A 25,981-nucleotide genomic window follows, 5' to 3' on the forward strand; every position below is an offset into this window, starting at 1 on the left:
CTCCCGAGTTTGAATCCAAGATGGCGCTCGATTGGTCAAAATACGCTTGCTCGCCAAAATACGCCTGCATTGCATGTAGGCGATGCAGGCTAGAAATAGCCTACGTGTGGCCGTACCTACCTAGCCTGCGCCTCAGGAGGTGGGTACGGCTACACGTAGGCTAGCTAGAAAGACCACGGCTACAAAGACAGACCATTGGCTAGCCGCTGTTCGGGAAATTGAGCCCACATTCAAAGCTGTGAGGTGAGGTTTCGGATTTCCTAATATCATGGGCTGGCCAGTGACATCACGGTCATCATAAACCATTGAGGAATAAAAAGCACCCTGTTGATAAATTTTGACATTTAATAGAAAAGTTTTAACTCCAGTATTGAGCGGTATCAAGATTATTTCAGCTAAAACAATGTGGACAAATCCTCCTTTTAAAAATACAGACTATTTGAACGTGCGTATAACATAAACCAGAGTAAACTAACCCAGCAGGGCTGCGAAATAATAATTAAAAAAAACCCAGCGCATATTTCCGTTCGTGAAAGATTTGAAAATCATCACCTCAAAGAGTAAATAGACGAAAGTTTACATTTATCTTCAAAAACACATACATTTGCATAAATGCTGCTTAGAAAATTCCTACGCATAATAGAAAAATAACATCTCTCATTTACCACGAGAAACAGTTTGTATTAACACCGTTTGATTGATCACATAAAAGTTCTCCTGACAAGATTGAACACTGAATTATTCTTGGCTCTCGATCAAGTACCAGTTAATTCGCTGCAACGGATGTTCTTGCGTATGCAAATTTCATGTAATCCTGTTCTTCAAATGTCGTCCGCAATATTCGTAATTTCTTCCATTTCATCTTCTACTTCTCGTATCTTGGCTCTCCAATTATTGATTTCTTCCGTGATAGAGTCGGATAACCTCTCCCATTTGGCGTGCTGCCTCTCAGCATCGTCGAGTCTGACGTTGGCCATTTTCAGTTGTTCTTCCAGGAACTGTATCTTCTCTTCAGTGACTTGTTCTCGTTCAGATGCGTCTTCGTCCGCTTGCTCGAGATCCTTAGTTTTTTCCGATATTCTTTCTAACGACGCTTCTAACATCTCGACTGCACGAAGACTTTTTTCTTCTCGCTCTTCCGCAGACTTCAGATCGCGCTCTATCACAACAAGGCGTCGCTTAGCTTCAATCAACGTGTGGTGCTTTTCTTCTCCTTCCTTTGCAGCTTCAGTGATAAGAGATTCCAGTTCCAAGATTTTCTCATCCCCTTCTTCTTCATTTTCCTCTAACTCTTTGCGGCACAACTCTTCTTTTTCTCCTTTTTGAGTGACCTGCTTTAGTTTCTCTTCCTGCTCATCCAAGCGCTTGTTAACCTTGTCCAAATCGGCCAGGAGTAGTCTTTTCCTTCGCTTAATTCCTTCGGCCTCTGTTGTGTATTTTTCTTCTTGCTCTTCGGCTTCTTTTAGCTGGGATTTTGCGTCAGCCTCCCTCTCTTCGGCCTTTTCTATGTCTTCTTTAAACTGGGTCAGTTTTTCTTTGAGCTTATTAAGAGACATGCTGGCGTTTGCTTCAGACGCCAGGAAGATGGACGAATAAAACAACTAAAACGAGCTGCCGCCTATCAAATGAGGTACGAAGGCGTTTGAGTCCCGTGATAGATGAGTAATAATCAACCAAGGTATTCATTGTTTAATCAACAACTGCAAAATGAAAGGACAATCACACTTCACTTGCATCACCCCTAAAGATTGGCTCATGTTATTTACCCAAGGGATCAACAAAACAATGAAAAGAGATAGCTATCAATCAAGCTCTTTGGCTGAGTAATTTATTCACAGATATCTGGCTAAAACAATTATTGAGCAAGCATCAAAATGTTACCACGAGAACAGCTAAAACTTAAAAGCTGATCTTGGCGCGGCTGAAAGTTGTTGATGATCACAGTCGAACTGAGTGCCGTGTCGCATCAGGCATCTTTCATAACACAACAAACTACGAGAAATTCCGGAATAACCAGAACCCTTTGTCGGAGATCGAATTTTGGTCTGCCGGGCGGAATTCAGCGGTTCTGTGCATGTTAATCTGAAAAATCTCGAATCCTTAAATTAAAGTGGTGGTGTCGGTACGAACAGTCCGCACGGCTATTAATTTCTGCTCTCCACTCACAGTTAACATAGATTGATTAGATTGACTTGATCATGTTTATTTGACCCCGTGTTATTAGCCATTGAAAGAGATGGCAATCTTTCAGGGGTTCGCTCGACTTCGGAAATAAAATAGTAGTAGTCTGTAGTAGGATTATTTTTCTAACTGAACAGGTTTCTAATGTTTCTACTTAAGTGGCGTTTCACGCAATTATCTTTTTATCTTTCAGGCATATAACGTAGGTAATGTAATTATCAACGAAATAATCAGTTAACCGTGACTAAGAGCCAATTAAACTGAGCCAAGGAATCGCAAAAGACGTACAGGATTAGGTTCGAAAGTCAAGATTATGGAGCGTGTATAGTCTATCCACAGAAGCGTCTGTTTTTCTTCGAGTCAATTTTTCTTCGAAGGCGCGAGAGCGGAGAGCGAGTTGGAGTGAGTAGGCAGAACAATAATAATACTTTTGTCTTTCCCCTAGCCCACCCCGTTGCGTTTTGGCTTGTTCATATCCCTCGCGGTTGATCGTTTGCTTGCGATCACAAGACAAAATAGGGGGTCTGTGGAAAGAAAAGAGTAGCTTTTGTTACCGTTTATACATTTTAGTTTGCCGCTGCGATGAAAACTGGGGTAGGGCGTGACAACGTGGTTAAGAATCAAGGGAGTGAATGCACCACCCACTCCAGAAGCTCATGGGCTCCTGCTCACCTCCATTACAACCTGTATGCGGTTCATATTCCGAATTTCAGTCGCACCTCCGGTTGCGACCACCTCTCGTAAGCGACCACCTCTCCCCAGCGACCAGTTTGCCAAACTACTAAAGGTTTCTAAGTCAAATCACTATATTTGAAACCTCTTGTAAGCGACCACCTCTCGTAAGCGACCGCGACCACTTTTAGAGTTAAAAGTTTGAAATTTTGTTTTGTTTTTAACCTTCCGTAAGCGACCACTTGAAAGATAATAGAGCGAAAATTGGATAATGAGGTGTTGTAAAATAGTCTTATTCTTGGGTTGTACAAGAGATGGAAACTTCTCAACCGGATTTTTTTCTCGAAATTGACTTTTCACATGAGTAAAACATTTAAAACATGAGGTAAGTCTCAATATGGTCTAAGCCCGCGAAAGCGACCACCTAGGTTTGACATTTTGGGTAGTCGCTTACGGGAGGTTCGACTGTATTAAAACAAAACATAGTAACTCATAAAATCAGCAGTGATGGAAATTCTGATCTTGACAAGTTCGCGCTTCAAAAAGGACAAAAGTGGTGAAGATTTGTTGAGCATGACAAATGAGGATTCCACCTGTCAATGTAAGTACATTTGTAACTGTCGACATCGGACGATCAGTAGCCACTAGTCGACCAAAATTTTCTTTTTCTTCTTTCTTTCTATTCATAGTGTGCAGTGCAAATGCACGGAAATTTCTACGTCTTCGGTTGCACTACGGGATTTGAGAAATAAACAACGCCTGCTGGCATTTTATCTTTAAAACAACAGGTACCCGAGTGGTACACGAGCTTCACGCTCAATTCACGCACCGCAACGCGAAAGGATTATGACGAGTAAGGGTAGCTTCCTACGAAGATACGAACGTCTACTGAAACAAATAGCTATTTACGTAGACCAATAATTACGTGCTACCAAATTCCGAAAGCTGCGGGAAGTCAACACTTTGGAACTTAATCGTATCAGTATCGCAAAAAACCAAAATACTGGCTTGACCTTTCATAGTCATTTCATATCTTCAGCAGGACGCTATAGTGTATTTCGCAGAGAATAAGATGATATGTTCGTAAATCGTTCCACTGGGTTTGCAAAACTGGTTATTTATCAAGCGTTCCCGTTGATTTCGACGTGGCATATAACAGTTCGGGGCAGTGTTTATGTAGTCACCCCGAGGGAGCCTGTTCAATTTATTTGTTTACTCTCTTTGTTTCTGGCAATACCTGGAAAATAGCGATACTTAACATACTGTAATGAGCTAAGTGTATTAGACCACATTAATAAAGGTTACTTACTTACTTACTTTTAATTATGATTGGCCTTCATCACACGATAACCTGGCGCTGATTGGTCCTTTAATAATTTCCACGCGATTTCCAGATGATGTCCAGCTGATCTTTACGAACAAAAGGAAAGGAATTCAGCGCTTGTTTCAGCAGACAGACATTCGTTGCAGAGTGATGCATGACGAGCCAAGAGAATGCCTTCATAGTAGCCTAGTTTAAGACGGGGGATAGAAGGGGTTCTAAAGGGGGGGTTAAGCACCGAAGTGGCTAGGTAGGATTCTTAAATGGAGGGGGACAGAGTGGCGAATGTGTAAGGTATAAGTTACTTTATCCCATTCGCTTCCATTGTTATGAAACATTTATTGAAAGCTGCCTGACGACTCTTGTGAGAAATCTTCCATTGAAAATTTCCAGACCAGTTAGGGAAACGAGATGTTAAAGGTTAGATTTCTCCAGGAGCCCCTGATTTCTCATTATAGTCCCCGTTTTTATGTTTCGGCGACTCGCTCGTAAATTCATGGTTCAATTCTGGGTGCCACTATCTAGCGGAAAATCCCCGGAACAAATCTGCCATTCTAGCCCGGGAGAGGGGAATGCTTTTAAGCAAATGACACTTAACTCCAATGCCTCTCTCCACCCTTAAGAGTATAGATGAGTACCGCGAGCAAACTATTTGGAAAACTGGACAAATTGCTGAAGGCCAGCCTAGGCGTAAACTTTGCCCAGGATTTCACAACCGGGTGTTATCAGTAAGATTTGTATTAACCTTCATTCCGTTTTGGATTCATGCATTTGTTTTCCTTCATTTAATTCAGCCAGGTGAAAATCGTTTTTCACCCGTTCTGAGATGTCAAGAAAAAGCTGTCCACGAGAAGTGCACCTGGAAAGTTTATGTTACGAGAACTGACAGCCGTGAAGGTTCCGATGAAACATGAAATCTTGGAAGAGCCATTCCGTCCTATTGGTCCTTTGGTTCTGGGAGCACTCCCATGTGAAAAGATGGGACATGCTCGTCGGGAAATTCTATTTAAACTCCTAAAGGAGACTAATCTGGGTGTGACTAGAGGCTTATGTGAACCCTAAAAGATACCACTTAAAACGGACATGACAGCGCTTTTATTTTCTTTGTTCCGAAAGCCTAAAAGATAACTTAACGGCTGAAGAATTGGCGTTACGTTCTAATGCATATTAACCCTGTTAGTTGGTAAGAGCGAGCATTGTATACCAGCAGGAAATGCCTAACCTCCAGAGAGCAGCTGAATATTAGTTTGGTTCGCAGTGACCAGTGAAAGCTTCATTTGTGCCATTCCGAGTGTCCTTGATGACGGTGGTCATCAGGTCGGCGGTGGAGAAGTCAGTTTCATGCCAGTCAGAAGACAAGGCCTGTTGACATTAGTTACTTATTTCTGAAGTTCAACAGAGAAAGGAGTTAGCAGGACGATTAAACATGCGCCAGTGCATATGATGACAACAGTTTATTTCGCTTGCTCAAGGTTGTCAAGTGTGGTTTAGTTATTATGACGTTGTCTCCGTAGTGCATAATTTACATGAAGCGGCCTTCACACGGCAAACTAAAGTTGTCAAACGCGCGTTTGCAAACTTCAAAAAGTTGGCAAACTCGTGCCTTCACACGTCAAACTCGCGTCACTTCACAACGGTCGACTTAGTGCGGTAGTATTCACGTAGATTTGTCGCTCGTCTTGGTCTTATTTGATATTAATCGCCGGAGAAGAAACAGAAGGCGGTGGAGAAATAGAAAGGTTTTGACGAAATAACGTATATCAGCAGAAATCTCTCCCGTGGCGCGCACAACACGCTCGTCCACTGAAGAGCTTCGCGCAATTCCGCGCATTCAAAAATGTTTGGCGCATGGATCAAACTTGCTTCCACGAGCTTTAAGAAACGTCCCACACAGCTGGACAATTGTGAACCTCTTCGATAACGCAAATCACGTGAAAGGAACGCGTGTTTTGATTGGTTGACAGTTACCAATTAACAAATGGTAAAGGCCATAGCGTGTACTATTGAGTTATGGATGCACGCGGGAGGTTGCTAAGCACGAAAGAAGCGTAAGAATCGCACGAGGCGATAGCCGAGTGCGACTCTAGCTTCTTGAGTGCTTAGCAAACCTCCCAAGTGCATCCATAACTCAATAGTGCACGCTATGGCGTTTACCATTTGTTAATTGGTAACATAACATTGAGACATGGGAACAACAGAAGTCCTTTTATTGAGCTACATCACAAAAAAATGTTCGTGCAGTCTTATATGACAAGAGAAAACAAGCGCGCGAAAATTCATTCATGACAACCGACTGCACACCAGTAACTCGATAAAGTTTCATCTTCACACAGCTGTGAAGACAGTTTCGCATTTCTGGAAAAAGAACGTCGGCCATTACTTTGGAAACAATGTCTGTCAAAAGATTTGCTTTGTAAACATTAGCACACACGTCAGCAGCGTACACCCATGGGCAAATAGTAGACGCTAAAGTAACCAATCAGAGCGCGCGCTTTGCTTTAGTTATGTTATAACACACGTTTGCCAATCGTTTACACGTCAAACATGAGTTTACCAACACGAAAATTTGGTGAAAACGTTGGCGAGAATAGAGACAAGTTCTGTTTGTTGCCAGCAGTTTGTCAAAGTGTTTGTCGATTGTTTTTGTTTCGTTCACACACACCAATTTGACTTTGCCAACACAAGTTTGTCAACTTAAGTTTGCCGTGTGGCCGTTCAACACTTTGCCTTGGCAAGGATTTTCTACATGATTTTTTAAAAATCATCCTGCTTATCCTTCAGTTGTCATAGGTGATTTTGTCAGTAAACCTCAATATATTTTACAATACATTTTTTTTATTTTACTATTCAAGGGCTTCAAATTTGGATCTTTTTAAACTGAGACGCATTGTCAAGGGAAAAAGGTTTAGCTCAAAGGCTCTGTTCCAGGAGCTTGTTACAAGTACACAATTACAATTTTAGTGTTAGCTCGTGATTTCATATTCATGTTTGCAATTACCTGTTAATTAGGACTGTTGTTAATACTTTTTAACTCTAATTTTTATCTATTATTTAATTACTTAACACTTTTGGAAGCTTTTCTCTCTTCAGAATTTATTTTGTCACGGTTGTAAACAAGCGAAACTTGTAAAGATGTAATGGAACTTTAATTTGTTCCATTGCTGCTCATGTGACGGATAAAGGCCGTATGACCGAAACGTTTTCACTAAATTTTTCACCTTTTAAACGTTCCCTCCAGAAGTTGTCCGCCCTCCATTGGCCTTTTTAAACTTTTGTTATCATCACTACATGTCGTGGTTTGGAATAAGAATCTCTCCGGAATCGCTCTGGTGGTCAGAGATCTCCGTTGGCTCAGGTAGCCCGTGTAAACTTCTTTTATATATGTATACATATATAGGTACTGATTTTCTTTTTACAGATCGAAAAAAGAATCGATCTTTATTTAAAATCTGTCAATTCCGGTACAATGGGAGCTCGGATTAAGATTATGGATTTCATCCATTACTGATCACAAAACGGCTTTTTGAAGGAAACACCCCTAAAGTAAAATCAAGGGTAGGAATCCCACTATAATCTGCTGAAACTTGAGTAAAGGAATCATCCAGCAGTGTTACTTGCAGACCCGTGCCTGTTTGGACCTGTTTATCAAAGCCGTTAAGGTGGCTGATGGTTTACTATTTGCAAGACAGAAACTGACCCAGCGAGTTGTCCAAGTGATTTAAATAACGAGCTACGAAACATTTTTCTCCTGATAAAGCTCACTGTCATGTTATGTGTTCGAGTTCGAATATTGATGAATATTATAACTTTGTGCACCTGTATATTCCTTTTCTTTTGCGGCGTTCTTTGGCTCAGCGCCCATCAGTTCTCTGAGGGGTGCACGTGCAGCAATAGAAACAACGAATGAATGCGTATAATTATGCTTTGTAGTTTGAATCTCTAGCGGGTTTTGAGCGATAACAGAGCTATTAAACTACCTTTTCGTAAAATGAAAGAGCCTATTATCAATTTTAAGTTAAAACATTGCCTATCTCGCCTCATCCTGATGCCTTATTTCAAAACCTCAATATAAATTAAAGGAGTGTGCTCGAGATTTAATTTACACTACAATGATCGTAAAACATCCTGCTACCTTTTTGAAATTTAAGAAGAAAAGGATTGATGCAGTATGTTTATTTGGATTTGGACATGTTGGATTAAAGCATATAAACGAAAGTAGTAAGAAAATTGGTAATAAAAATGGATTAAAAACATCTAAAATATGTATGCAGAATATCCAAAAAGAGAAAAGAACACCGTGAATTAAGCTGCTAGTGGCTCCCATCCCAAGTATCAATATTGATGACATCCTTAACGATAGTTGTTGAATTTACAAAATGTTTGGCCATTTCTTATCTTTGATTAGGTTTAAAATTTGCTGATTATTGAACGAACAATGCGCCAATTTCATGCTTTTAAATCTTTTTAAGCGGAATATGTGATATTTTCAAATCTTGCGTGGGTAGTCAGGAAATAAAAAAATAAATACAAATTTCAATATTAGGGACAGGTATTTCGAGTGGGGTGAGATTGAGGACAACCTTACTCAGAGCTTTGTCGCGCGAGGTATAAACAAAAGCCTTCGTAGTTGTTTATTGATATGTAAATACGCATGTTGCTACTTTCCTACGATTGATTAATTTTCTGCCTACGATTGATTAATTTTCTGCAGTCTGCGCACAAAAGAGTTGGCAGGTGCTACCCCAACTTCAAATGCTTTAACGACATACAGTGTTTTCGGAAGAGAATCGATCATTTTCTTGTTTCATATTTCGACAATTGAGGCGAAAAACAGTTAACTGACAGGTAAGTTTTCATTATAAATTAGTTAAGCTCATCGGTAGTTACACTTTTTGGTGTGAAATATGTCGATAATCCTGTGGTTTATTTAATTAGGTATACTTGAATAAACTTAAGTAATAGCTAGGCAACGCTTCCGCAGAAATAACCAATTTGACTGTCAGGTGAACGCATAGTGTTAAACTAGTGGTAAAAATTAGCTTATATATCGTCTGCCACACGCCACAAACCTTAAAACGGAAAGTAGTTTTTTTTTATATATTACTACTATTGTTGTGATTTTTTTCTTCAATAACTTTTACACAGCCTGTCAAGCTACCCTTGTGACGTTTTTTCTTATTCAGTGATGAAATTGTTCTTGATTGTTTGGAAAGGAAAAAAAGAAGCTAGACAAAAAAGCTAGGAAAAAACGTAGACAGGTTCCAACTTGCTAGACGGGGGCCCACGGAGAACTTTATTATCATGTGCATAGCTAGCTAAGAGATTTCCCTTGTTTTGCCAATTACTACAATAGGTACAAATATTGTACAACTTAAGGTACGGTCTAATCTCTCGATTGTGGTTTTGTCTTCCTTTTTTAATGTACAAATTACCTTTCACTGCACTTGTGACTCGCCAAGTTAGTCATGGATGCAAATAAATTTATTTTCTCTTGTTTTAATTAAGTGTCTCAGATATTAATTGTAAGTGATAATAACTTGCCAGTTAAAAATAGAATGAATAAGCTACTTCTTGGGGTGTCTTTGTTGAGATTTCGTTTCACCAAGGTCGCTATCTTGGTTTTTTTTCCATTTTGACACAGAAAACCGTACCAACTAAAAATAAAAAAGTTAACCTACAACTTTTAAATTCTTAACAAACAGCATGCACTTTGTTAGGTTTTTAACATCTTTTGCAAATTGCCAGCTTTATAGATTTTTTGTTTTCACGCTGTGAAATACTTACGGCTCATCCATGTGGGACCCTTTTTTGGAAAAATAATGCTTTTCAACTTAAGACTGAACAAAGGAATGAATAAGGTTTTGGAGTACGCAAATTCATTCATGCTGTAAGGGTTCAACAGTTTCATCTAACAGGCAGCGATCCTCGTGTCTTAGGGCATAAATTATGCCATTTGTCTAACAAAAAGTAGTTAAAACACCTTCTTAGTAAAGGTTGGTTTCCACATAAGGTTGCAACGATCGCTGGTATCGACACGATCGTTGCAATTATATGGAAACCATTCTCCAGCGATCATAGCGACTCGTAACCATGGTTACAACAACGATTGTTGGGATAAACTTAAAGTTCTATCTCGACGGTAGTCAGTCGTAATTTTGTTGTAATAATTAACAATTATTCCATGAAACCGCGTTGGATATGAAGTGATAAATAACCAACGAGCGCGTAGCGCGAGTTGGTTATGATCACTTCATATCCAACAAGGTCGAATGGAATAATTGTTTTAGTATATTCTTAATCGGGTTTTTGCCGCCGATTTTTATTTCAACAATTTTACAGAGCGGAAAATTTTTAAACTTGGCGCACTGTTTTCCATATAAGGTAAAACTCCGACTAATGGCTCATAGTCGGAGTTTTTGAGCCAATCAGAGAGCTAGAAATGCAATAGTCGGAGCTGAGAATATACTAATAATTAATAGTAGCAGTGATCACAGCCATCGTAGTTATCATATCGAAATCACTGCTTCACTTTTTTGCCTGTTTGAGCTTACCCTACGGCCACTGGATGTATAATGTAAAACACAATTTTACTTCGAAATACAGTGATTTAAACTAATTTTAACACCTTTGCATGAAGTGTGTTATAATTATTTTCTTGATATTGAGTTAAAAATCGTTCAACGGAAAAATATTACTATGCTTTTACTTGAGAGGCGACGAAGTTTTAAACATTTTCGGTCTCTCTATTAACCAACACACGCATTTGTGAATAACAATAGTCGGACCTCCCCACCCCGGTCTACTTGCATGTATGTAAGGAAGGTACACTCCAACCAGGTGGAATAGTACGCTTGAATCAAAGTGCTCAACGAGCAGACTCGGGAATTTCGCAGTGAATGATCGTTGATACTTTGGCGTAATATGAAATTATTCTTTTCTAAAAATATCACGCTCGAACAATTGAGATTCAGACACTTTCCCTGACAAACAAGTGATCACTCTCCGGCAAGAATTTTGACACACAATTAATCTGAGTCATTTGGAAACAAGCAAACAAACAAACAAACAAACAAACAAAAAAACAGTTACAAGCTGCCATTAACACTCTCTCTGAACAGCAAATTAACTAGATGTTTTAACGACCATTTCATTTGAATTATTTCAACTAGCAGTTACATTTTTAGCCCAACACTTGCAGTAAGGTAACACTTTGTCCTAGAGATATGAAACGATAAATGTGCCCGAAAAACAGTGGAGGAGCGAGAAAACAGCTGATCGACTCATCCCTAATTTGCATAATCTGATCCTCAGCTACACTCCCTAAGTTTGCTTATACAATTAAGAGTTAAGACACACACTTCTTCAGTGCTCATATTCTGGCGTGTTATGAAAAAATGACTAATTTGTTGAATCCTTTCCGATGAGACTGAGTTCATTTTCTTTACCTAAATTATCATTAATAGTAGAGAAAGTTTTGCTGCTTGGTTAAAGCTTAAAATAAAAGTCATGGTTTCTATAAACTTTGTTTTCATTTCTTTCATTCGAACAAAAACTCCTGAAAATTGCACGGTCCTTTACCAGTCGTATTTCATTGGCGAAGTCTTGAACTCAATAGCCCATTTCCGAGTTGACCTGAGCCTCTCCAACAAAGCGAGGCCTGGTACACAATCATTCATATAAAATGAATTAATTTGCATGTGAATGAAATCTCATTTTCATATGAAAGGATGGGTACCAAGGCTCGCTTTGAGAAAGAGGCTAAAGGTAATTCAGAAATAGCCTTTTCATGCTTCCGGAATTTGTTCTCTACCTATTGTTATCTATCCATACAGCTGACCATACGGTAAAATATTTAACAACAACAACTAGCTATATTTGCATGACCATAAATACATACAGTGCTGCAAAAGCTTTCGTCAACTAAAACTAAAACAGTAATGATAATTGTGAACGTACAATAAGGTTATGATAGAGCAATCAATCAATTAATCAATCAATCGGTTGGATTTTAAAGAAGAATATAGCGTAGATCGATGAAAGCAAGATGAAATGAAATTGCTAATTGAAGATTAACATAATGATTTGTAGAGGTCATCAGTTCGCCGGTGGCTTGTAATAGAGATAATTGCTTTGAAATTCTTAACGATATTTTCTATTTTCCATAAAATTCATCTCTTAGAGTAGAATATTTACTACAATATATGATAAAGTGAGATTCATCTTCAATTTGATTAGATTTACAAATTCTGTTAACCCTTGGAATTTGATCATATCGACACGTTTCAATCCTTAGTTTGAGATTGCCTATCCTAAATTTCACTAGTTCTTTTCTTTCGCTTAGTTTGCTTGTTAGGCCTAAATAAGAGGAAGGTGTATAATCGTTCTTAAAAGTGTTGAAAAATTCTATTTTATTAGAGTTTGTTTGGTGTGTTGATAACACATTATGTGATATCCTCTCTGCAATGTATGTTCATTCATTCCATTCATATATGTTCATTTACTTTCAATTTTAAGGTCATGAAATGGAACGAATAATCTACATTGGGTTTCTAATTATTATCTCATTCGTGCAGAAGGTTTTTACAACAAACAGATCATTTGCTTGCGGTAAGTTTGTATACTACGTGGCATGAACCTAATGATCCTGACAGTTTTCTGCTTGAATCATTAATCAGGAGCCTTTGTTTAAGGGGCCTTTGGGGCGTCGCCATTTGATAGGACAATATTCTTTCAAACAGCGGCTTCAGGGGATTACCAATATAGAACTGGAACAAGACTGGTTTAGCTTAGGCTTAGGCTAACCGATACGAACTTTAACAGCTCTGTCAGTAAGATTCGATTTGACATTGAAGTCAATTTGTTTAACTTTACACCATATGCTCCCTTCCTCTCCCCCTGACCGCTGTTAAAAGTAATTTCCCCTCGAGATAATTTCGCCAACTACTCTTCAGTGTGATTATTCCAAGTAAATGTCATTTATTTCACAAAAGACAATAATGAAGCATGCAGCTTTCAACTGGATAATTGTTGTTCGGTTCTATGTAGGCTTTGTTAATGGACATTCAGATGAGTATGACGTCATAAACGCTGTCGTCAGCAGCAGGACAAGTTTGAGCAATGTTTCACTTGTGTTAAAAGAGTTCAACACATCGGCGGATAACACGAACTTATTTGATACAGGTGAGATATATAAAAGAAATAATTAAACATTAATCATCTTAATAGCAACAGATCTCTTAAATATCAATAATACTGGCTTTATAGTGGTCAGTTTTGTTATTCTATCCACTCGAGTATATCTTTGGACACATTTACCAGTATACTAACTTTCAATAATGAGTGAATTGAGCTCTCTCTAGGCCTATAAATAGACCAGTTGACGGCGCCTCAGTTATATGCCACTTGACTTGTGTCTTCGCGACCTCGAGGCAAAACAATAAAATCATAATATTCACTAAACTATCAAATTATAGGTCCTCTCAGCATGATAGTTGCCTTACGAGCTCGCCCAAGCTCCTAAAGGGTAAAATGTACATCTTTCAGTCCTGTCCAATCAGAGAAACGAGGTCGCGCTGTGTTTGCATCCAAATGGTGTAAATCTTATGTCTGTAGAATTGATGCATTGTTGCCGAGAATTAATGAATACTAATCTTGAAAAAAAGTCATTATTTCAGCTTCAGCTTTACTTGATCATAACACCATTGTGCTCATTGAGGGAAGCAACACGAAAATGTCTGCATGCACACTCTCTTCAGTGACCGGCATTCCTCTCATCCGTTTCCATGGAGACAGTAGGTCCTTTGATCAATGTGAGAAAGCGATTCAGATGTCAGCGGGATACAAAGAATACGCCCTTGCTACGCGTGCCATACTGAACACATTTGGATGGAAAAACATTGCACTTGTGTACGACGGTATGGTTTCCTTGGCAATATTTTTACTGCAAACCTCTTAAAGTTAAATGAAGATATTGCTGTTGTTTTTATTTGTTTGTTTTGCTTTTTCAGCAAGTCGGTGGCACGAAGCTGGGAATTTTTTTGCCATCTCCCGGAGTTCAGGGATGACGGTAAATTTTGTTCAGCTTTCTGAACAGGATGAAGATGAAGATTCCTCTGTACCAGTACTGAGGGCATTGGAACAAATAAAAGACTTTGAAGTTGACATTATTCTACTTTACATTGAAAAACAAAAAATTGAGCTTATGTTACAACAGGTAGTTCTTATCTATATCTCATTAATTGTTATTTCCGTTCTCTTTTTGACGATTGTAATCCAGTCTGTCCTATTCAAGCTTATCATTACATAAGCAATCGATTACTAAAAGTTAGTGAAGAGTTTCTTAGGAATTTTCAGTCAGAATTTAGGATCATCGGCACCATCAACATGCAGATTCTTGACTTCTAACAGTGTCCCACAGAATCTCAGTTTTCCAGCTCAGCACACAACAAATTTACTAGGCAGTCAGTCACTCGACGTAAGCAGACGTTGAACGCTAGCTGCTCACACTGCCTTTAAGGAGGTTCGCGCGAAAATTTTCCAGTCGATAGATATTTTTTTAAATTTTTACTGCAGTCAGATAATGAGTTACTGTACTTGTGTCAGAAACACACACAAAAAATTAAAAAAAATAAAAAAAACTGGTGGTCACCAACCTCGTTTCAGAGATAAAGCGTGTGGAAAACTAACCTGATTTTGAAAAATTGGCGCATACAATTCAGCATGGTCTACAGAGGTTTATAGTTCAAAATACCGAAGGTGAGTCAATGGAGGCAAATGATGTTACACGTATTTAGTAGAAGTGGGTCTGTTGCGTAAATAATTCCAAATCTTATCAAGAGGCATTTGAAACTGTCGTACAGATAAACGAAGAGCTAAAAAGAACAGAATTCGATGATGCATTTTACAAAAAATTCAAACTCCTACTCGATGGATTTTCTTCATTTTTTCGCTAAACGCAGAAAATCAGTAGAGAAAGTGATCCATCAAAAGAAAAATAGGAGTCACCGAACGCCCAAGATCGTTAAATCCAGGCAAAGCTATGGTAATGTTCATCTGCCCTATCATCGTTCATTTTATTACTTAGCGCGCGCGCGCATGTTTGACGTGGCATGTGAATTTGCGTGCGCAGTAAGGATGCGCAGAAACAATTAGCGCGAACGTCCTTAAATGCTTTTTGATTGAAGAAACTATTTTAGTAGCATTACATGATTGGTTAAACATTTTAAGAAATTAGACGTGTTTACTTGGTGACGACAGGTGTTCCAAGAAAATTCCGTTATGTTCTGCAGAACGTTTTGGAACAGTCAATGTGCAAAATAATTACAGTTCTCTTCACTTTTCTGTTCATTTTGCCACAGAAACCTTGTCAACACAGAGACACGTATAAGTGGATTATTCAGGAAGAGGTTTGAAATTGAGCTGTCATTTTTACACAACAATTTAAAATGTTGGTTGCAGTCTGATTGGTCAAATACACCAGAGCTCAGAAGATGTAAACCTTGTTTAAGTCACTTAAATTTACGTGGTTGTAAGGAGCCTGGAGGAAGAGCTTTATTGATTATGAAGCTGTTGATTCTTGTGTTATTGCGGATGGACGAGTTACAATAGTAACTGAACTGAGTGGAGTGCAGTTTGGTCTGAAATCATACGCAGACCAAAATTGCACGACATGAAGCTCAATTGCCACTCTATTACATCCATTTGTAATCGCCTTGGTCAGTACCAATACTTTATTGATGCAGTATATGGTTTGTGAAAAAGAGCAGAACCGGAAACGCTCAATTACATTTCATTTTGTATGCAAGGCAGAATAAAATGCCATTCAGGGCACAGAATAGTGTGATTCGTGAATAAATTGCTCTGGCTTTCCTGAAGTTTGATTGGTTGGTTTTTTAGTGTTCCATTCTCGTTGGCTTGGAAAAAGATGCGATTAAGAGCACAGAAATGGTGCGCTTCGAGAATAAATCACACTGCTGAGAGCCAATCAGATTGCAAGGATCGCCAGTGATTTCAAAATGGTTGTAATAAAAAATTAAAGTGAAGACTTTTAGATTAGTTGCGTTATAAATACTCAATATACTCTTAATATGAATGAAAAACGATACGAGAAGGGTGTTCGATTAGCGAATAGCCAATTTTAGCCCTTGCCAATCAAGTTCGTGGAATATACCCCGGTAATCTTTTGCTAAATATGTGTTAGAGCCCAACCTAGTCAAGGGAACATCAATGGCGCCGAAATAATCTGTATGCCGGGATGTAATAACACTTATTTTAATCTAGTGTTTGAATTTGAACTTTCCAGGTACCCTTGAAGTTAAGCTGTTACCAGAATGTGGTAGTATCATTGAAGCTTACGTATGTTCAGAACTCGGCTTCTGATGAACTAGAACGTAATCATAACAAAACTACCAAGGTAAATTTAATATATGTTTACAATCAGTATCGTGTACTTGATTTGCTGCCATATTATATAAATATCGTCCTAGAGACGCCCCTTAAGAAAATCTATCATCTCTGATCCCATGGATTACATTGCATCAAAATTTGCATTGTTTCCTTAGGAACTGCTTGCATTTGCTTACGATTCAGTCCAAGTTATTAACCAGGCGGTAAATACAGATCCTTGCCTGTCGATTAACGGATCTCTCATCAGTTCAGAAGATACAGAAGCAATGTTGACCTGCTTGAAAAAGGTAGCACGTCTGCGTAATGCGTTTTACACAATAACCTGTGTACAAAGCGCACTGTGATTGGTTCAATTTGAGAAAATTGTTAAGAATGTTGTTTTCCAGTTGGCAGCTATTTCAACCCTTTACCTTTTAATTTATATTGAACAGATTAGCCTGGATGGTTTAACAGGACCTGTCAACTTCAATGAGTATGGGCAGCGAAAAAAAACTGATCTGGAAATTCTGAATCTTCGAAACAATTCGTTCAAGAAAGTAGGTGGCATAATTGGTTGCAGGTATTAAAATATGATACACAGTGCGTGAGAGTAGCAGCGCTCATGTAAAAGTGGAAATATTTATTATCGGTGTGTGAGCACTAAAAAGAATCATAATACTGCCTTGACTTCCTCGCTGTCGATTGAGGCTAGGGAAATGAGGCTAATGCCGGTAGGGTGTGGGGCAATAGGCCAGTTTCAATGTTTTCAAATTCTAACATAGCTCCGTGGCTTAGGGTTTTAAGGAAAAAAGATCACTTTGTATAACCGTCCCATCAAATTCTATTCTTGATAAACTCGTGGCCAGTCTAGATTCAAGGGGTCATTTAAATTACCGACATGGTAATGTCATGTTTACTGTCTTGCTATTGGTCCATGTTACTTTCCACCAGAATATGTAAGGTCACGTGAACTCAGTTTCTTATTTTTTCTCCTGATCCACCATCTAGAATGATATGGGTCCAGTATCAGTGCAAAAGTGGTCCTCTCCAGTTCGTAGTTGCGAACGATATTCCCGAGGAAGCACGATTTTCTGCAAGACACTTCTGCACAAATGAATTCGCTTCCACACGTCGGTTTTCCTGTAATAAGGCGCTTTGCGATGCCTGTAAATTATAACAACCAACTGAACATTTCTGTTCCCAGCAATAACATTCCAATCAACCCTTATTCACGATAAAACTTGATATCTAATCTTTAGATAGGTACATGGAATTCAACTAAAGGTGCCGTACTGTTTGGAAGTGTCTTACGCAACATGGACAATCCACTCTCCAAAGGAAGTCTCGAGGGAAGAAAGCTTAGGGCTGTTGTAGCTTTGGTAGGAACCACTAGAAATATAAAGTTAGACGTTGAACTTACTCAATTTGATGAATTGTTTACTATGTAACATAAAATATCATCCTTTGCCGGTAAACAACGGTGAAATTTAATCGACTGTAGAACCCAAGTCGCACTGGAAGAAAACTGTCTACTTTTGTCGAAATTAACTCCTTCAAATGAAAAATGTGCTACAGTTTTGCTGCCAAAGGCAGGCAAATCAAACTGTGAAAAAAAAGCAAATCAACTAACCTACTAACCAAACAAACAAGCTAACGACAAGGCCAAGGAGAATCAAGCTACAAGTGGAAATCTTGCGGTATGCTGTGTAATTTGTTCTGGTATTAGCAATGTTACTTGTTTCGTTGTTGTCGTTCGAAGTAGTAATCTTCGCCATGATGATCATGAGGTAGTTAAACTCACGTTTTCTCTTGAGGAGTAAAGCAGGTAAATTTAAGGTTTTCCTCTAGAGTGACTTTACCAGGGAGATAGTGTGAATATCACATACGTTAGACAAAAAAGCCGTCAGTCGTTGCCAAGATTTTTTAAATCTTGTTTCTAAAAGGCTTACTTTTCTTATCAAACACTGGGTAATCTAGATTGTTTTCTTCTCTTGATCCCAAATAGGATGCACCTTTCGTTATGAAGGAGGAGAACGAAGATGGCAGCTATTCATATGAAGGATATTGTATCGATCTGCTGAATGAACTGGCAAGAAATCTTAAGTTTACATATGAGATCTACGTCAGCCCTGACGGGATGTACGGTGCTCAAACGGAAAATGGAACCTGGAATGGAATGATTGGAGAAATTGTGAATGAGGTATGATTTATTATATCACTGTAACCGAGGTAACACGACTGGTCTTATCACTCAAGAGTACTTTTTCCCAAACAATCGAAGCCTATATCCAACCTAGTCCTGGTTTAATTTATTGCTGAATTTAATCATTGATGAACCAGACTTCACCAAGATGGCTTTGGTGGGTTGCTTCACAAGCGTGCTTACTGGTATAACTTACACCAAGGCTGAACCTGTCTTAAGAGTGTAGTTAATCATTCAAAGTCCAATGGGCACTTATGGGGCCATAACAATAGGCCCATAAATTTTCTAAAGCAGCCCAACCCAGTATTAGTTTCTAAGTGTTTACAATGTGAACAGAAACTCTCCTTCGCTTCAAACAATTTTCAGGACATTTTTATACTTTTGTACAGAGCAGAGTACAAAAGGCCATAAGAATATTGTGACGACGGGGATAAATTGAGAAATTTCTGATTCTGCCACCGAAAACTACCACGTCCTAGGTCATTGCTTTGATTTGATGTGGAGGCAGTTTTCAGTCACCCAGGACACTGCTAATTTTAAGCAACCAAGATTACAGATTTGGGCAAAAGATGAAAAACTGATCTTTCTTGTGGTGGATAATTCTGAATCTTATTGAATAACAAATATTTTTTCGTGCAATGTTCTCTGGTTTTTGTTCACAGAAAATCATTAGAATAATTGATAAACTTGAGACAAATACCGTAAATCCTCGAATTAGCGCCCCCGTCGTATAAGCGCCCCCTTCAAATAAACACCCCTCCTATCAGCCAAAATTTAAAATAGGCGCCCTCCCTCACATAAATGCCCCACTCCCCTACCCCCATTTTATGGACGAGTAATGAGACAACAAAGGATGTATAGTTTTCGTTGTGTAACATTTGATTTTGTATATTGTTTCAGTTTGTGAACACGCTATTTTGAAAAAATTACAAGTACTAACGGTGCCGGGATTTAAACTTTAGGACCAGCTTTTTATGTCGATAAACAGCTTATGTTGCGATTTATGCGCAGATGATGTAATAAAAAATGATCATGTCAGACGACGATTTGGGAAAAATCAAACAAGTGTCCCCTCCTCTCCCTCCCCCTCGAATAAGCGACCCGGGCGCTAATTCGAGGATTTAAGGGTACTGGTAGAAGTGAGTAACAGCATGATCCCCTATTTTTCTTTACAAAGCGTGCTGACATCATAGCTGCGGCACTCACTCTCACTGAAAGTCGAGAGAAGGTTGTGGACTTCAGCGTGCCTTACATGTTCTACACGGAAGATATGTTACTGAAAAAAGCATCTGCCAAAGAAAATATTGATTTGTTGCAGTTCATGAATCCGTTCGACCCTCAAGTCTGGTTCGCTACTCTGGCAACCTTGGTTGTAATCTCTATTGCTGTGTTTGTAATAAACTATTTCAGTCCTTATGGATACAAAGATGAAAATGGCAAAGGAACATCGGAGGAGTTTAGCTTTTTCAACAGTGTTTGGTTCTCATTGGCTTGTATGTTGCAACAGGGAGGTGATAACACACCAAGAAGTTTGTCAGGTAGAGGCAAATGAATTTCATTTTTTCTAACTGTTTATTTCCTGATTCACACTGAAATTAAAAAAGTAGAGTGATGGTAAGCCTTTACCTGTTGAAGAGGCAGAAAACCTTTTCTTTTCACAACCAAGAGAGGCAGTAAGTTCCCATGCGGACTTGCGGAAGTAACTAGATTCTTTTTCTTTTTACGTAAACTTTATCAGCAGACACGAATGAAACCAAATTTTGTTCACGGGTTCCATGAGACTTGCAAGTCCCGTCTCAGTTATTGAAACGGTTCCCCTTTCTTGATATTGGTCACGAGAACGTCATAAATATACGTACAGAAACTAAGAGGAGAATGTGATGAGGCTTGCAGGGGTATTTCGATCACTGGAAACCTTACTTACCTGCATGATTTAATAGTCCTGCTTATCCAGACGAACAACTTAGAGGGTACGATGGCTTTTATATTTTCTATTAATTTAAATTCACATAGAAAAATGTGAAATTATAGGGGTAATGTATTGCATATAGTGGATGTTCATCTCATTTTGGCAATACATTTGAATTAAGTGATGCGTCAACCTGTGAAAATTTGGTTGCCATAAATCAAGCAGACTTGGAGACCATTACCTCCAGAACCATCAGTGTCCCTACTCAAACAGGCTGAAGTGGTCTTGTACTATTATATTCTCGGGCGTTTGAAACTTCTAATGAAACAATAAACAGTTATGTTTGAAACAGCACGTAACATACTTTAAGGTACATTAATTTCCCTCAGGTCGTATTCTTGCTGGATGTTACTGGTTCTGTATTCTTATCTGGGTTTCAACTTACACTGCCAATCTAGCTGCTTTTTTCACGGTGAAGAACGCCGAACATCCCATTCATAATCTTGACGACATTGTGAAGTCTTCTTACAAAGTAGCAGTACTTGATTCCTCAAGCACGTCCGAGTTCTTTGAGACAAGTCAGTACGAGACATACAAAAAGATCTGGCACAGAATTGAGTCGGGGAACACCCTCGCTAAAAATGTTGAGGAAGGTGTGAAGTGGGTACGAGAAAAAGAGGAGCACGTGTTTATCGCGGATGGGCCATTTCTCAGACTGTTGGCTAACCAGCCACCTTGTGATGTCTCAGTAGGTAAATAATGCAAACAGCGATTATATATCCGGTCCAGAAGTTGTGAGATAGTAGAATTACAGAGACACTATCACGGTGATTTTACTGCAGTTTAAGTCAAAACATCCGGCTAAAATTATAACCTACTACCTTTGCTTGTACACAAAATGTTCCTAGCACACCAGCGTTTTGAAATAAATAATGAAAGAATGGAGGTTAATTCGAGGAACGCATTTTCTCAACTTGACGTCTTTAGCACTAAAAGTACAAATCAGCAAGTTTGTACCATTTTATTGCTTAAAGCGATGGATGGTGCCTTACTGTTCAAAGCTTGGTTGCTTAACACAACTCACTGACCGACTGTCAGGTAAACGCGCAATCTGATTTGCTACAAAAGGCCAGCACCGTCAGCTGGTCTATCTATGGATATGTCATCAACTTTTCAGGTTTCTGTCACAAAAGTTTTTTTTTTTAATTAGGTCGGTCAGTGCGTCATGCTAGGTAAAAACAATTAGACTGCCCAGCTCGCTCTAGGTTTCTGTTGGCTTTGATAGAAATCTCGAGCTCGCCTTCTAATTATTAACTCAATCGTTTTAATATAAGGCTAGCTCCGCAAGCAGGCAAGATTGTGATTGGCTACCTGAGCAACCCACTCGGGATTACACGTTGTGTCACGCAAGAAAACAGTGTTTTAAAAGAACCCTTGACGTTCTCTTCAGAAAATCAACTCTATAAAAATCCATCTCATTCAGATTCTTGAAATTTAAGATTTTGTCTGCTCTAGACTAACGTTAGCAGGAAAAAAAACTAATTGGTGTAAGCTATTTGCAAATGGAAACCTCATTAAGTCCCATTGGACAACAACAACACATACAAACAAACAAACAAAATACTAATGAATAAAACAATGATTATGTGAAAACTCAACCACCTTTATTTGACAATGCTGTTAACTTCACTTGTCTTTCTAACTCGCACTCATTTCTTAAATATTTTATTTTAGTGCCAGGCTTGAGCACAGCTAAAGGACTCTCATTCGCTTTCCAAACAAATGATCCGCACACTAACGAATTCAAATTAGCCATTTTAAGGCTTCATGAGAACAACTTCCTCTCCAGCTTGGAACGAAAATGGTGGCAAGATGCAAATAAATGTCCCGAAGAAGAAGAAACAAGTAAGTTGTTATATTATTTCAGTATGTATTATATCCTCTAGTTTACTTGAGAAAGGATGAGCTACTTAAACGTGTAATATCGTTTCCGCGTAAGATTGAAGTTTCGGTTCCTTTTTTAACCAAAAGATAGGAACTTAGAAGATATGAAATGCACGAATAGTATAATCCCGTTAGTCACGATTATACCGATAAGTCCACGTGTGAGTTTCTGATCGGGCCGAGTGGACTGATCCAGTAATTGAACTGCCCTCGATTCCTTACATGCGGCATCAAGGAGGGTGGGAAAGGTCACGCGGTATGGTTTGTATGTTTCAGCACAAGGTATTTCTTCTGCGATAAAATGATCACTATAGATGGATTGCTAGCTATGAACAGACCTGAAAAAATAAAGATATCTTTCAACAAATACCCATCTTGTACGTAATCAAGCTGTGACTCTTCCATCTTACAGTTCAGCAGTGATTTTCATTTTCTTTAGCGATCCTTCCCCGTCAATAAGACTCTCTTCCAATGAGTTGTTCCGACGCTTTAGATTCAGTTTTTCTTCATTACTCTCATCACTTTGTCGTCCAGCATGTTTTTCTGCGTTGTTACCAAGTTGTGAACTCCAAACAGTATTCCTTTTACCTTGTGTTGTGCTCTCAACAGTCCCTACGTTTCCACTGCAACTATAATCTCCCATTACCGGTTGAACAGAAATACTTGCCCTTCTCAGAACTCTTCTCTGTTCGGACTTTCCAGTAACCAGTGACATTATCGATTCCCGCGGAGCCACGTCAGCCATATTTAAGATTTTATTGGCTTGAATAGGAATGTTAAAAGCTCAAAGCTAAAAAACACATCGCGCAATGCTGCCTTGGTGACGTCATAACCAAAATTGATAATGAACAATTAGTCCACGAGCGCGCTTTGGATATGAGATGGTAGATAGCCAACTCGGCGCTACGCGCCTCATTGGCTATTACAATCTCATATCCAACAAGCGCGAGTGGAATAACTGTTTTATTAAAAACGCCTTCAAATTATAGAAAACTAAAATAACATAACACTTAAAACTCCCCCCAAAGATTACGCGTACTCTTACCATATTTGTTGAGGATGGTATAAATAAGCCAAAGCCTCCATTTGGCGCGGAAATATGCTCCGATGTTTGTCCGCGGAGATTATCTGTTCCGAGAAGCGAACAGTGAGCTTTCAGGAACAGATAATGTCCAAATGGAGGCTATGGTGTTTATTATCCTTCAAATATTTTTCCCAATACGTGCTATTTTGAGTGGGATGTCAGTGGGGTATTCCCCAGTTTTAGCTCGGGAATATTCAGTCACGTGACGCGTTTAGATATCCAGTGATCCAGTTTTTAATAGTAATGATTTAACGTTAGTGGAGACTTTAAAACTGTTGCTAAAGTTAGACTTCTGGAGACAAAAATTATAGGATTTTCTAAAATAAGTTAGTTGCTACATATATATAGATGTTTTTTTTTTCAAAATAGGCAAGAGAGTGATCATGAATTCATGCTATCATCATCCAGAGAGTTAAAATATTTAGGTCCTTAACGTCTCACAGGATACTGTGTAGCCTTCTTTACCAAAAGGGTAGCCTGAAGCATGAGCATTTCTTAGATATGAAAGATGAATTGAGTCGTTAAGAAAATTAGATTCAGCGCTATATTCAGGTAGAAGAGAGCAACATATACTAAGTATTTGTTTAACTAAATGGACTTCTGATTTCAGCCGAGGGTCCACTTTTCGTAAAGTATTCTTTAACTTCCGCTGTTTTTTTTTTCTCTTCCCCTTTCAATTGGAATGATTGTTTTTGCTCGCCCAACACTTTTGTAATGGTCTGTCACCAACTTACACTCACCTCTGTTCTGTTACACCTCTGTTCAGTTTTAAGTAATTGCCCTCCAAATCTACTTCAGTTCTCGGAAGAATTGCCCTCATTTATCCCACAATTTGCAGTAGAGATGGAAGGAGAGAGTTTTCCAACTGTCTGCTTCTTACTTGTTTTTTTCAGCGCTGTCTCGAAAGCGTATCGGAATAATGAGCATGTTGGGAGTGTACATAGTGCTGGTTGTGGGGATGCTCATTGCTTTCGTGACGCTGATTGCAGAGATCTTCTGGAAAAGAAGGGCGAGACAAATCTTGTTTGACAAAGTTCGAAAGCAAAGGTTTGTAACCGTTTTACCCCTCTATGGTATCTTGCGCTATTCGGAGCTTGCTATATGATTTAGGAAGATTTAGGAAGGGACTTGTGCGACTTCTTGCTGCACAACCACAGTGGATGTTATCTAGACCTTAGAACTGGCATCATATATTCTTGAAAATTCCTATCATTGCTGTTGCTAATTTGAATTATCATCTATATATATATATATTGCTAATTTGGAATTGTCGCTCTGAGTATACAATGACTTACGTGGAACTGATAAGTTTGCGTCTTCATGCCCTCACATTTTTGTTTTTGTTTTTTTACATTTCCACAGGGTAAAGCTTCGTGCCTTTAAAATCCGCCCAGGAACTGAGAAACAAACTCAGTAGTAGATCGCCACATGTGTTTACCACACACTTGGTTATCGCGCGTGTGGAAATACAATGAAAACTACTCCGCATTTTCTATTTATCTGAACACTACACAATTTCCATTTAAGTATTCTTGGTTTAACATTTTAATTCAGGCCCAAAGTCAAATTTGCGAAAGGGCTGAAGTCTAAATTGGAAGAAAAAAACGACAGAACGAACGGAGAGAAGGGAAGAAGATTAAAAGAAAGGAAGTTCAAATATCACCGGAACGTGCTCCCTTCGCTTTCTAGTATATATAATTTTACACATCTTTGTCATAAGTGTCAGAATAAACACTGCAGCAGCACCACGTACAGCAAAATCACATGTAAAATATTTCCAACTGACCGTGAGGTAGAATATCCGTGGTTTGTCTTCTTAAGATATCTTTTGATGCCTGCGGCAAGTGGAGACGATGGCTCACAACAAGTACCTTATTTCTCACAAACAGGGTAAAAAACTTCTGTAAACACGCATTCAGTTCTTGTACTTGCTATTCTTCTAGTTGAAGCCCTGAACAGCTCCAAGTCTTGATTTGTTACTCAAACTGTATTCAGTTTTGTTTCTGGTTTCTTCAGAGATGGAAAAAAGTCTCGCCGAAGTCGCCATTTCATTCAGAAAACTGGAACGTGAGTGCTCTCGTTAGATGTGTCGTCAGCGGAAATAAAACGTGCAAATATATTAGTCTAAAACCACAGGGAGCATGCAATCTTGTTGAGTAAGAAGAGAGTAAATAAAGGAATGTCTCCTGTTGTCATCTCTTACGCGAAACTGCTACCTGCATACCGTGCGTAACACTGTAGCGCTAAACCTAGGCTTTTTAGCACTGTGCAAAAAAAAATTGC

General features: G+C 38.8%; 2 protein-coding genes across 2 annotated transcripts; one reads left to right on the top strand and one right to left on the bottom strand.

Moving 5' to 3' along the window:
* Positions 1 to 325: 325 nt before the first annotated feature.
* Positions 326 to 1,683, bottom strand: LOC110057132 (tropomyosin-2-like). Its single transcript, XM_020763710.2, has one exon. It carries the CDS (start codon positions 1,554 to 1,556, stop codon positions 822 to 824), a length of 735 nt encoding a protein of 244 aa, XP_020619369.1. The 5' UTR covers positions 1,557 to 1,683; the 3' UTR covers positions 326 to 821.
* A 7,217-nt stretch (positions 1,684 to 8,900) lies between these two features.
* On the top strand, positions 8,901 to 25,854 carry LOC110057162 (glutamate receptor 2-like). Its single transcript, XM_089271403.1, has 16 exons — positions 8,901 to 9,019; positions 12,689 to 12,781; positions 13,220 to 13,354; positions 13,849 to 14,088; positions 14,182 to 14,387; positions 15,532 to 15,579; positions 16,476 to 16,586; positions 16,735 to 16,866; positions 17,011 to 17,115; positions 17,818 to 17,937; positions 18,564 to 18,758; positions 19,939 to 20,299; positions 21,060 to 21,422; positions 22,405 to 22,575; positions 24,592 to 24,745; positions 25,061 to 25,854. Exons 2-16 carry the CDS (start codon positions 12,697 to 12,699, stop codon positions 25,113 to 25,115), a joined length of 2,481 nt encoding a protein of 826 aa, XP_089127529.1. The 5' UTR covers positions 8,901 to 9,019; positions 12,689 to 12,696; the 3' UTR covers positions 25,116 to 25,854.
* The last annotated feature ends 127 nt before the right edge of the window (positions 25,855 to 25,981 follow it).

The sequence above is a fragment of the Orbicella faveolata genome, unplaced genomic scaffold (assembly GCF_042242905.1).
Source record: "Orbicella faveolata isolate gen_17 unplaced genomic scaffold, um_ofav_v1 contig_34, whole genome shotgun sequence".
NCBI classification, from domain to species: Eukaryota; Metazoa; Cnidaria; class Anthozoa; order Scleractinia; family Merulinidae; genus Orbicella; species Orbicella faveolata.

Bases quoted from the DNA above. Each gene is read 5' to 3' on its own strand.
- LOC110057132 (XM_020763710.2), bottom strand. From the start codon at position 1,556: ATGTCTCTTAATAAGCTCAAAGAAAAACTGACCCAGTTTAAAGAAGAC.
- LOC110057162 (XM_089271403.1), top strand. From the start codon at position 12,697: ATGGAACGAATAATCTACATTGGGTTTCTAATTATTATCTCATTCGTG. The intron at 16,867-17,010 runs GTAGCACGTCTG...TATATTGAACAG, and splicing joins TGTTGACCTGCTTGAAAAAG to ATTAGCCTGGATGGTTTAAC. The intron at 22,576-24,591 runs GTAAGTTGTTAT...TGTTTTTTTCAG, and splicing joins TCCCGAAGAAGAAGAAACAA to CGCTGTCTCGAAAGCGTATC.